We start from the raw sequence: 10,862 nt of genomic DNA, 5'->3' as shown, positions 1-10,862 counted from the left end.
GCAGCTGACTGAGCTGACCCGGGCTCGTGTCCAGCCAGGCTCTGGGACAGGAAGGAAAGGAGGGAACGGGCAGGTGATGTTCCAGGACGGGATATCGGCGCCGGGATCTTCCCGGGAGGAAGGCTCCACCCTGGGGCCACAACTCCCAGGGAAGGGCAGGCAGCAAAGCACCACAGAGCAGCGGTTTCACCAACAATAAGCCACAACTTTTATTAACCGATAGAAATAGTACAAATTTTAAATTTAGTTGTATTTTACTCTTCTCTGAAACACCAAAAAAGGCTCCTCCCTCCGGCGGCTACATCGTCAGCTCCTGTGGGGAGAACGGGAGTCAGGAGCCAGCCTGGAGCCGGCAGCTTCCCCCAGGGACCCCCCAAAGCTGCTGCCCCCCAACACTCACCATTATCGCGTTTACAATGTCGTTACTGTTGTTCTTGAGGGCTCGCACGGCCTTTGCTCGCGACACGTTCGCCTGAGACATCACCAGCTCGATGTCTTTCACCTCCACGCCGGTTTCGTCAACCTGAAGGAAGAACAGCCCAGGATTGGTGCCAGTTCCAGGCCTGGCACGGGCTGGGGTTGTCTGGATTGGGAGCCAGGAGGACAGGCATGCACTGTAAACACCCCCAGGGCAGAACCCTGTGCTCTCCCTTTACCACCACAGCAGAAACACGGATGAAGGAGAGGAATCCGTGGATTAAGCCAAACCCCACAGACAGGCCTGGGAAGGCGTTACCTCCTCTTCCTCGCTCTCCTCCTGCACGGTGGGGGTCTGTGTGTTTTCCTGGATGTTGGAAACAGGTTCTCCTTGCACTTTGAACTTTTCGGCGGCCGCCAGCTGAGCCTGCTGGGACAGGTCTTCGATCTGCAGGAGGGAAGGAAAGGAGCGATGAGGCCGGTCCTGGGCAGTGCCAGCACATTCCCTGGCAGGAGCCACACAGTGCACAGGTGACAGGAAGGAGCCCTGGCACAGTGTCCTGCTGGCTCCAGGGTGGGCTCACCTTGGCCTCGCCGAAGACGATGTAGGTGTCTGACGCCGGGCTCTTGTACACGTCTGGCTTTGTGATGACAAAGAGGATGTTCTTGGATTTCCGGATGGTGACTCTGGTGACTCCTGTCACCTGGCGAAGGCCCAGCTTGGACATTGCCTGAAAAACAGGAGGGAAAGGTCAGTGAGGGAAGAGCAGCTCTGGAACCAACCCAGACGTGCCCACTCCTCTCTCCAGAGTCCCAGATCCAACATTTGCTGCATGGATACAAATGGAAATGTGCATCCACTGCCACGGAGCAGCACTCCTGGGCTGTCAGCTGGAGGGAACACTCCAATCCCAGGACTGGTGAGATCCCCAGCGTCACTCTGAACCCTGGGGCAGGAGAAGCCTCACCTTCCGAGCTTTCTTCTCGCTCCGGCTCTGTTTTGCTTTGCTGACGGGTTCTTCATCTATTTCGGCTGCTGCCGCGAGCTGCAGGGAAGGAAAACCAGAGGGATCCGTGACAATCCTGGAGTGACACCTCAGGGACTCTGATCCACCACGGATGGCGTGTACCACCTGCCCTACCTGTGCCTGCTGTGTCGTGGCCTGTGTGGAGTCCTGCTCTTCGAGCTCTGGTACGGATTCATCGCTGTCGGACTCTGTGCCAGACCCTGCAGAGACACACACCCCTCACTCTTCCCACCTTGGGTAGATCAAGGGGACACAGCCTTTGTTGCTGGCTCCCAGTGCAGCCACCAGTCAACCCAGCTAGGTGGTGGATGGAGCATTCCCTGCACTCTGAATGCCATCAGGAGCTCTCACTGCACCCCAAGTGACATCAGCAGGGTGGCAGGAGTGGGTCCTCAGCCTCTCACTGTGGTGGGAGCCAGGTGCCAGAGCCCCACAAGTGCCCGGAGGCTCTGGAATGAATCCCGAGCCAGCTCCAGCCTGTGGCACCAGCTCGAGGAGGAGGTGGGTGTCACTCCCAGGGTGCTGAGGTGGCAGAAGCCCAGTGTGTCAGGGCCCCTCTTGACTCCCCTCAAACACACAGCATGGAGACCCCAGTCACCAAGCCCCCAGGGCCGCTGCACAACCATGGCTTCACCACAGGGATGATCTGGGATAACCCTGAACCCCCCTCAGGGAACAGCACCTCTGGGTGCCCAGAGGGCCACCAGCTGTAGCGTCACCATCACTCGTGACCCACAGCACTGACCACACCAGTTACTGAAGGAGAGCCAGGTGCCCCCAACCTTGGAGGCCGGAGGTCACCTGGAGGTGACCGTGATGCTCCCGTGCAGCCATTACCTGGATTCCCTCTTCCTGAGTCCCTCTTCCTGCTCTGGGAAGGGCCTCCATGCCCACGGCACACAGGAGCCCTGACAAAGCTCTCTGCAGGCGTCAGGGTGTTCCTGGGGTTCCCAACACTTCAGGCAGAGCGTGGGGACAGCCCAGTTTGCCACCAGCACTGCCCACGTCCCCCCTTGCGACACGGGGACACCACGTGGACACCACACACAGCAGGGACAGGCACGTGGCAGCTCCTCCGTGTGTGAAGCCAGCTCAGCTCGCAGTGCCCATGCCACAAACAAACCACACCGTGCTCCGTGCCCGAGGACACGCGTTAGTGACCGCCGGGACCGTGCCCGTGCCGAGCCCCGTCCCTCCCTGCGCCCCGGCTCACCGGCTGCTCGGCTCGGTCTATCCCCACACGCCGGGGCCCCGGGCGGGGTTAGTATCCCGTGGGCAGCCAGTGACACTCCATGCACACGGCAAACCGCGGCCGTAAATACCCTTGTCATTCTTGAGGATGGGCTGCGGCGCCAGGGGGGCCGGGACCCCCGCGGGTGGAGAGAGCTCCAGCAGCACGGGCGGCTCGGGGGGGAGCAGAGGCGGCAGGTCCTCATCCTCAGCGCTGAGCGGGGCCTTCGAAGGAGCTTTGGGCTGGGGTGGGCAAGTGGCCGGCTTGGCCACCTTGTTATTGGTGGGGGGCTGCTGCTTCTTGGCAGGGGCAGAGCCGGGACGGCCGGTGTCTGCTTTTGCTGGGGTTGGGGGCTTTGGAGGGGCACCAGAAACAACCGTGGCCGGAGCAGGAGCTGTGGCTGGAGCTGCAGGAGCTGCAGTGGCTTTGACAGGGCTCTTTGGAGGTGCCTTGGCCTCAGCAGGGCTTTTTGAGGGTCCTTTGGCTGCAGTGGGGGTGCCTGGAGGGGGAGTGGCTTTTACAGGACTCTTTGGGGGTGCCTTGTCCTCAGTGGGGGTAGATGGAGCTGGGGTGGCTTTGACAGGGCTCTTTGGGGGTGTTTTGGCCTCAGTGGAGGTGGCTGGAGCTGGGGTGGCTTTGACAGGGCTCTTTGGGGGTGCCTTGGCTTCAGTAGGGGTGGCTGGAGCTGGGGTGGCTTTGACAGGGCTCTTTGGGGGTGCCTTGGCCTCAGCAGGAGTAGATGGAGGTGGGGTGGCTTTGACAGGGCTCTTAGGGGGTGCCTTGGCCTCAGCAGGACTTTTTGAGGGTCCTTTGGCTGCAGAAGGGGCAGCTGGGGTGCCTTTGACAGGGCTTTTTGGGGGTGTTTTGGCTGCTGGGGGGGCACTAGGAGATGGGGTGGCTGTAACAGGGCCCTTGGAAGGCACTTGGGCAGGAACCGGAGGTGTTTTGGCCTCTGCAGGGGCTGCTGGAGCTGGGGTGGCTTTGCCAGGGCTCTTTGGGGCTGTTTTGGCTGCTGGAGGTGGGGTGGCTGTAATGGGGCTTTCTGGGGGTGCTTTGGCCTCAGCAGGGGCAGCTTTGACAGGGCTTTTTGGGGGTGCTTTGGCCTCAGCAGGGGCAGCTGAAGGTGCTGGAGCCACAGGAGCAGATGGGGCAGTGATGGGGCTGCCCTTGGGAGACTTTTTGGCTGCTCCAGGAGAAGCTGGAGTTGGGGTGGCTTTGACAGGACTCTTTGGGGGTGCCTTGGCCTCAGTAGGGGTGGCTGGAGTTGGGGTGGCTTTGACAGGGCTCTTAGGGGGTGTTTTGTCCTCAGTGGGGGTAGATGGAGCTGGGGTGGCTTTGACAGGACTCTTTGGGGGTGCCTTGGCCTCAGCAGGGGCTGCTGGAGCTGGGGTGGCTTTGACAGGGCTCTTAGGGGGTGTTTTGTCCTCAGTGGGGGTAGATGGAGCTGGGGTGGCTTTGACAGGGCTCTTTGGGGGTGTTTTGGCCTCAGCAGGGGCTGCTGGAGTTGGGGTGGCTTTGACAGGGCTCTTTGGGGGTGCCTTGGCTTCAGTAGGGGTGGCTGGAGTTGGGGTGGCTTTGACAGGGCTCTTTGGGGGTGTTTTGGCCTCAGCAGGGGCTGCTGGAGTTGGGGTGGCTTTGACAGGGCTCTTTGGGGGTGTTTTGGCTGCTGGGGGCGCAGCTGGAGCTGCAGGAGCTGCAGGAGTTGCAGTGGCAGGGGACAAGGGAGCAGCAACAGGGCTCTTGGGAGCAGTTTTGGCTGCAGGTGGGGTGGCTGGAGCTGCGGTGGGGAGAACTGGAGTGGCAGCAACAGAGCCCTTGGGAGCATCTTTGGCTGAGGGAGGGGCAGCTGGAGAGGGTGGAGCTGCTACTGCTGGTGTGACAGGAGGAGAGGGGGCAGCTGGGGCAGTGACTGGGCTCCCAGGAGCTGGTTTGGCCACAGGAGGGGTGGCTGGAGCTGCCATGGGCAGTGTGACAGGAGGAGAGGGGGCAGCTGGGGCAGTGACTGGGCTCCCAGGAGCTGGTTTGGCCACAGGAGAGGTGGCTGGAGCTGCCACTGCTGGTGTGACAGGGACAGAGGGGGCAGCTGGGGCAGTGACCAGGTTCCCAGGAGCTGGTTTGGCCACAGGAGAGGGTGGAGCTGCCATGGCTGGTGTGAAAGGGACAGAGGGGGCAGCTGGGACAGTGACTGGGCTCCCAGGAGCTGGTTTGGCCACAGGAGGGATGGCCAGTGTGACAGGGGGACAGCTGGCAGAGGGGACAGCAGACACAGAAGCTGCTGCTGGGAACATGGGGCTTGTGAGAGGCCCTGGGACAGAGCTGGCAGCTCCCAGTGCAGGTGTGGACAGGGCAGGAACCACCGGAGCTGCTGCAGCCACAGGTGCAGCCCGTGGGGCCGGGCTCCCAGGAGGGGTCCTGGCTACCGAGGGAGGGACTGGGTGTCCCACAGATGGGACCACTGGGGCAGGGCCCACGGGACAGGCCCTGGCAACAGAAGGAGCAACTGGGACCAGTGGTGAGACTGGGGCACCAGGGGCTGGGCCTGGTGGGGCAGCAGCAGGATGCCCAGGGGACACCCCAGCTGGCAGCAGAGGGATAGGGGGTGACAAGGGAGCTTTGGGGGCAGCCAGGAAGACAGGAGGAGAGATGGCACCAACCAGGGCTGGAGCTGGAGCTCGGGGAGAGGCTGGAACAGAAGCCAGCGGGGTGGAAGCAGGAATTCCAGGAGACACTGGGACTGTGGGAAGTGCGGGTGACCCCGGACTCTGGGGACACACTGCCACAGGGGGAGCAGGCAGCAAAGTGGGAGACACTGGTGGGGGAGATGCCAGAAGGGGACGGGATGGGGGAGGCAGGAGAGGAGCTGGGTTTGCTCCAGAGGCTGGGAAAGGTGGTGGGGCTGCTCCAGAGGCTGGGAAAGGCGTTGGGGCTGCTCCAGAGGCAGGGAGTGGGGCCAGGGGTGCAGCTCCCACAGAGGCAGCAGCAGGAACAGTTTTCATGGGAGAGGCGAGAGCAGCTGGGAGAGAACTGGGGCTCACTGCAGGGGCAAGAGGGGCCACTGTCACTGCAGCAGAAGCAGCAGCCAGGCCAGGTGACACCGGAGCTGGGAATCCTGGAGAAGCCGGGCTAACCGGGGCAGGCCCTGGAGATCCTGGGGCTGCAAAACCCACCGGGGCCTGCGGAGCTGCAGGAGGGGCAGTGGTGACTGGGGCTAGCAGAGCTGGGGCAGGGGGCTGGGGAGGCACGGAGAACACGGGGATGGCTGCAGCTGGGACCACAGGGGGGGACACGGGGCCAGGGGGGCCCGGCAGAGCCGTGGCAGCGCTGGGAGGCTGCGCTGGGAGAGCCTGGGTGGATGGAGATGGAGTCAGAGGTGGGGAATGAGCAGCATGAAGAACAGCTGAAGGAGAGAAACAGAGTGAGCCATGAGAGGAGGGAGGGAGAAAAGGAAAGACAGGGAGCGGGGCAGGTGGCCAGCCCTGGCCTTCCTCTGGCCTCTGTGCCTGGCTTCTGGCCCAGCAGGCACTGCCTGGCCTGCCAGGGTCAGCACGGAGCAGGACATTCATCCCCTTCTAGAACACAGCACCGATTTTCCCAAGAGCCTTGGAATAGCAGGAGGCACTCCCTGAACCACCAGGAAGCTCCAGCAGGCCAGGGATGCAAAGATCCAGCTCTGGCACTGGCTCTGCCCTACCAAAGGGGCTGTCACAACCTCTGTGGAGCCCCAGAGCTGCTGGGAGCATGGGGGAACAAAGACCCACCTGATGAGAGGAAGGAAAAGTCAAATATAATCCGTGGAATTACTCCTGGAATGCCCTGGGAGCCCCCTCCCTCAAGCCATGGGTGACATGGGCAGGTGCCCTGAGGGCACAATGACCTGGGGGTGGTGGGGCCAGGCCCCCCAGTTCCTTGGAAGCTGTTAGGGTTAATGGAACTGCAACCCCCATAATGGCACACGCTGGTTAATGCGGCACACGAGGGGTTACAGGAGGGTCCCGAGTACCTGGAGCAGGGGTGGGAGCAGGAACGGGGGCAGCTGGAGCTGAACGGGGAGAACAACAGTTTATTAAGGCAAGTCCTGCTGATTTCCAGCTCCCCAGCCAGGTCCAAGAGAGCCTGGAGAGAGCCTGGCCATTCCCAATGCCAGCTGGTGATCCAAGGGCACCGCTCAGGCAACAGGCCATGAGAGGGCTGAGCTCCCAGCTCCTGAGCCAGAGCTGAGCGCCTGGAGAGAGCCCTGACATTCCCAACGAAATTCCCAATGCCAGCCAGCAATCTTTAGAGAAGAGGCCATGAGAGGGCTGAGCTCCCAGCTCCTGAGCCAGAGCTGAGCGCCTGGAGAGAGCCCTGACATTCCCAATGAAATTCCCAATGCCAGCCAGCAATCTTTAGAGAAGAGGCCATGAGAGGGCTGAGCTCCCAGCTCCTGAGCCAGAGCTGAGAGCCTGGAGAGAGCCCTGACATTCCCAACGTCATTCCCAGCACCCACTGGAGATCCAAGGGCACCACCGAGGGAAGAGCCCACGAGAGCTGGGGAGGGCAGTGCTGGTCCAACCGGTGCTGCCGGCTGGGAGAGCAGAGCCGGCCCAGCCACGGCGCCGCCCTTGGGCAGCGCGTCCTGGCACAGCACCGGGAGCTCAAAGCCAGCCCCATTCCATGGATCCTGTCCCTGCCACGTGCTGTGGGATCAGGGTCACAGTTGTGTCCTGCCACCCAGCGTGACACGTGCATGGAATTCAGGGAATGACATCCCTGCTCCAGGAATGGGGTCCTGGAAGATGCTTCTACTGCCCTGTTTTACCCCAAACCACGGGACTGTGGGAGGCCTGGAGCTGGATATCAGTGCCAGCGGGTGCCAGGACACTTCCTGCCCCAGGGAATGTCCTGGTGCCTCCAAAAGGAGCAACAAGTCCTGCCAAGGGCTGTGCTGGGCCCGTCACAGAACAGGCTGTGCAGAGCCACCCTCTCCAGAACAATCCTTTATCCCTGCCTGCTCTCCCTGTTCCTTCACCAGCTCCACTGGCACTGCTTGAGCACATTCCTGATAAACACAATCATTCCTGCTCCTCGCTTCTCCCCACAGCCCCACCTTTCCTCGGTCCCTTTCTTAAACATCGCCAAGCCAAAATATTCCCTAAAACCACGGGATTTTTAACAGATGCTCAAAGCACCTGGGTGGCAGAGCCTGCCCAGAGCCCCTCTGGATCAGCATGCACCAGTCCCATCTCCAGGGTTTTTCCAGGGACCAGCTGACCTCCATGGAACACGATGAAAATCCAAGGAGCTGCCCGAGGAATCCCACGACACCATCAGAGACTTGAGCACAGCAGAATTTTGGGAGTTGTCAGCTGAGAGGGACAGAAGAGCCATTCCAGGGAGGGGGGAGGCCCCAAAGAGGAATTCCAGCTACGCCGGGAGGGATAAGGAGCTCAGCAGCTCCCTGGGAATCATCAGTGCAGCTGTCACAGCAACAGCCATCACTCAGCTCCCTCCTTGTGTCCCTTGTCACCAAGCCTCATGGTCCCCCAATGGGACAGTGCCCAAATCCAATGGGAGACCCCCAAATCCAACAGTGCAGACCCCAAAATTCAATAAAAGACCCCCAAATCCCAAAGGACAGACCCCAAATCCAATGGGAGACCCCCAAATCCAACAGTGCAGACCCCAAATCCAATGGGAGACCCCCAAATCCAACAGTGCAGACCCCCAAAATTCAATGAAAGACTCCCAAATCCAAAAGGACAGACCCCAAATCCAATGGGAGACCCCCAAAATTCAATGAAAGACCCTCAAATCCAAAAGGACAGAACCCAAATCCAACAGGGCAGATCACCAAAATTCAGTGAGAGACCCCCAAATCCAACGGGACAGACCCCAAATCCAATGGGAGACCCCCAAATCCAACAGCGCAGACCCCCAAAATTCAATGAAAGACCCTCAAATCCAAAAGGACAGACCCCAAATCCAATGGGAGACCCCCAAAACCAACAGGGCAGACTCCCAAAATTCAATGAAAGACCCTCAAATCTGAAAGGACAGTGCCCAAATCCAAAGGGAGACCCCCAAATCCAACGGGAGACCCCCAAAATTCAATGAAAGACCCCCCAAATCCAAAGGACAGACCCCAAATCCAACAGGGCAGACCCCCAAAATTCAGTGAGAGACCCCCAAATCCAACGGGGCAGACACTCAAATCCAGTGGAGGAGACCCTCAGAAACAACGGCAAATCACCAAATCCACGGCAAGACCCCCAACTCCAACTGGGGAGACCCCCAAATCCAACAGGAGAGCTCTGGTCACCCTCGTGCTCTGAACGGCCCCTTCAGATGGGGTAACAACACCCAGCCATGGAGCAGAGCCAAAATTCCAATGGGAAACCGCCGAATCCAGCAGGAAAATCCCCCAAATCCAATGGGAAACCGCCGAATCCAGCAGGAAAATCCCCCAAATCCAATGGGAAAGACCCCCAAATCCAACAGCCGCTCCCCTCCCACTGCCCCCCCGTAACCAGGGACCACCCAAAGCAGGCTCCGAGCCATCCCCGGGGCTCCGGGACACGAGGGGTCCCGGCTCCCGTGACTCCGGGATAATCCGCGTGTTTTGGGTGGGAAACCACAGAACCGGCCCGGTTTGTTTTGGCCACAGCACCAGGACACGGACACCCCAAAACCACCGCGGAGGAGGTGACAGGACTCGAGCCGGGGTCACACAACCCCCGCCGCCACCGGGAGAGCCCCGTCCCACCCTCCCCGGGACGCGGCAGCCGCCCGGTCCCTCCCGCAGATCCCGGCAGGCGGGGGGATCCCGGGAATCACCCCCAAAACCGCCCCCGAGCACCCCCCGGCCTCACCTGTCTCCGCCTGCGGCTGCGGCAGCTCCTGCTCCGTGGCCGGGACGGTTTCTGTGGCTTCGCCGGGCATTTCTACGGGAATGGACAAACCGACAGGCCCGGGCTCGCCGGGGCTCCGGGACAGCCCGGGGGCGACCGCCGGTAACTCGTCCTTCCCACCCCGCTCGGACACCGCGCGCCTCCCACGCCCGGGAAAATCTACCAAGACAACTCGACCGAACGGCAGAGCCCGAGCCCGGTCCCGGTCCCGGTCCTGGGCCTAGGCCGCCTCCTCCCCCCCACCCCCCTCCGGTGCGCGGGGCCGCCCCCTCTGCCCTGCCCGGCGCGCCCACGACCCCATCGACGGCCTCAACCGGGTCCTCCCGGCCACCCGCTCGTCCCGCTAGCGGCGAGCGGCGCCCTAAGCGGCTGATGGCGGCGGATGGCGGCGGATGGTGGCGCGGGACTCACTGTGCGGGGAGCGGGGTCCAAGATGGCGGCGGAAAGAGACCGAGAGGGCAGCGCGACTTCCGGGAGCGCGGGACTTCCGGGGCAGGGGGAGAGCCCGGTAACACGGTCCGGCCCGGCCCCCGCGGCCGCGCTCCGGCGTTCCGGGCTCTGTTCGGGCCCCACGGCGGGTGCGGGGAGACCCCCGGGTGGGCGTCGGGATCCCCCGGGGTGGGGTGGGACCCCCGTGGGAACGTGGCGAGGAGCCCTCCGGGGGAGGGGTGAGGTGCTGGGAATGTGGGGACAGGTTTCAGCAGGTGGGGCAGGGGTTCCTGGGGCTGGCAGGGGCTCTGAAGGCAGGGGGTCCAGGCAGGGTCAGGGGGTCAGGGCAGGGTCAGGGGGTCAGGACAGGGTCAGGGGGTCCAGGCAGGGTCAGGGGGTCAGGGCAGGGGTCCAGGCAGGGTTAGGGGGTCAGGGCAGGGGGTCAGGGCAGGGTTAGGGGGTCAGGGCAGGGGGTCCAGGGCAGGGGGTCCAGGCAGGGTCAGAGGGTCAGGGCAGGGTCAGAGGGACAGGGCAGGATTAGGGGGTCAGGGCAGGGTTAGGGGGTCCAGGCAGGGTCAGGGGGTCCAGGGCAGGGTTAGGGGGTCAGGGCAGGGTCAGGGGGTCAGGGCAGGGGCCCAGGCAGGGTCAGGGGGTCAGGGCAGGGGTCCAGGGCAGGGTTAGGGGGTCAGGGCAGGGGGTCAGGGCAGGGGTCCAGGCAGGGTCAGGGGGTCCAGGCAGGGTTAGGGGGTCAGGGCAGGGGGTCAGGGCAGGGTTAGGGGGTCAGGGCAGGGGTCCAGGGCAGGGTTAGGGGGTCCAGGCAGGGTCAGGGGGTCAGGGCAGGGTTAGGAGGTCAGGGCAGGGGTCCAGGCA

At 62.6% G+C, this 10,862-nt stretch overlaps 1 protein-coding gene across 3 annotated transcripts; it reads right to left on the bottom strand.

The window, feature by feature from the left end:
- Positions 1-184: 184 nt before the first annotated feature.
- Positions 185-10,113, bottom strand: NACA (nascent polypeptide associated complex subunit alpha). Of its 3 annotated transcripts, XM_058861003.1 has the most exons (10): positions 9,975-10,113; positions 9,525-9,596; positions 6,677-6,715; positions 2,768-6,073; positions 1,560-1,645; positions 1,386-1,463; positions 1,002-1,148; positions 737-865; positions 401-523; positions 185-313 (listed from the first exon to the last, which is right to left on the bottom strand). In XM_058861003.1, exons 2-10 carry the CDS (start codon positions 9,592-9,594, stop codon positions 299-301), a joined length of 3,993 nt encoding a protein of 1,330 aa, XP_058716986.1. In that variant the 5' UTR covers positions 9,595-9,596; positions 9,975-10,113; the 3' UTR covers positions 185-298. The 3 variants fall into 3 exon arrangements, with proteins under 3 accessions (XP_058716986.1, XP_058716987.1, XP_058716988.1); XM_058861004.1 differs by lacking the exon at positions 6,677-6,715; XM_058861005.1 differs by lacking the exons at positions 2,768-6,073; positions 6,677-6,715 and having other exon boundaries at positions 9,975-10,061.
- Positions 10,114-10,862: the final 749 nt, after the last annotated feature.

This window comes from Poecile atricapillus, chromosome 35, assembly GCF_030490865.1.
Source record: "Poecile atricapillus isolate bPoeAtr1 chromosome 35, bPoeAtr1.hap1, whole genome shotgun sequence".
NCBI lineage: Eukaryota > Metazoa > Chordata > Aves > Passeriformes > Paridae > Poecile > Poecile atricapillus.
This window is presented reverse-complemented; position numbering and strand designations above follow the sequence as displayed.

What these genes read in the sequence shown, in the direction of transcription:
- NACA (XM_058861003.1), bottom strand. Translation starts at nt 9,594, where the DNA reads ATGCCCGGCGAAGCCACAGAAACCGTCCCGGCCACGGAGCAGGAGCTG. An exon ending in TGCTCCCACCCCTGCTCCAG is followed by an intron (nt 6,074 to 6,676) that starts GTACTCGGGACC and finishes TCTCTCCTTCAG; the next exon opens with CTGTTCTTCATGCTGCTCAT. An exon ending in AGGAGAGCGAGGAAGAGGAG is followed by an intron (nt 524 to 736) that starts GTAACGCCTTCC and finishes TTCTTCCTTCAG; the next exon opens with GTTGACGAAACCGGCGTGGA.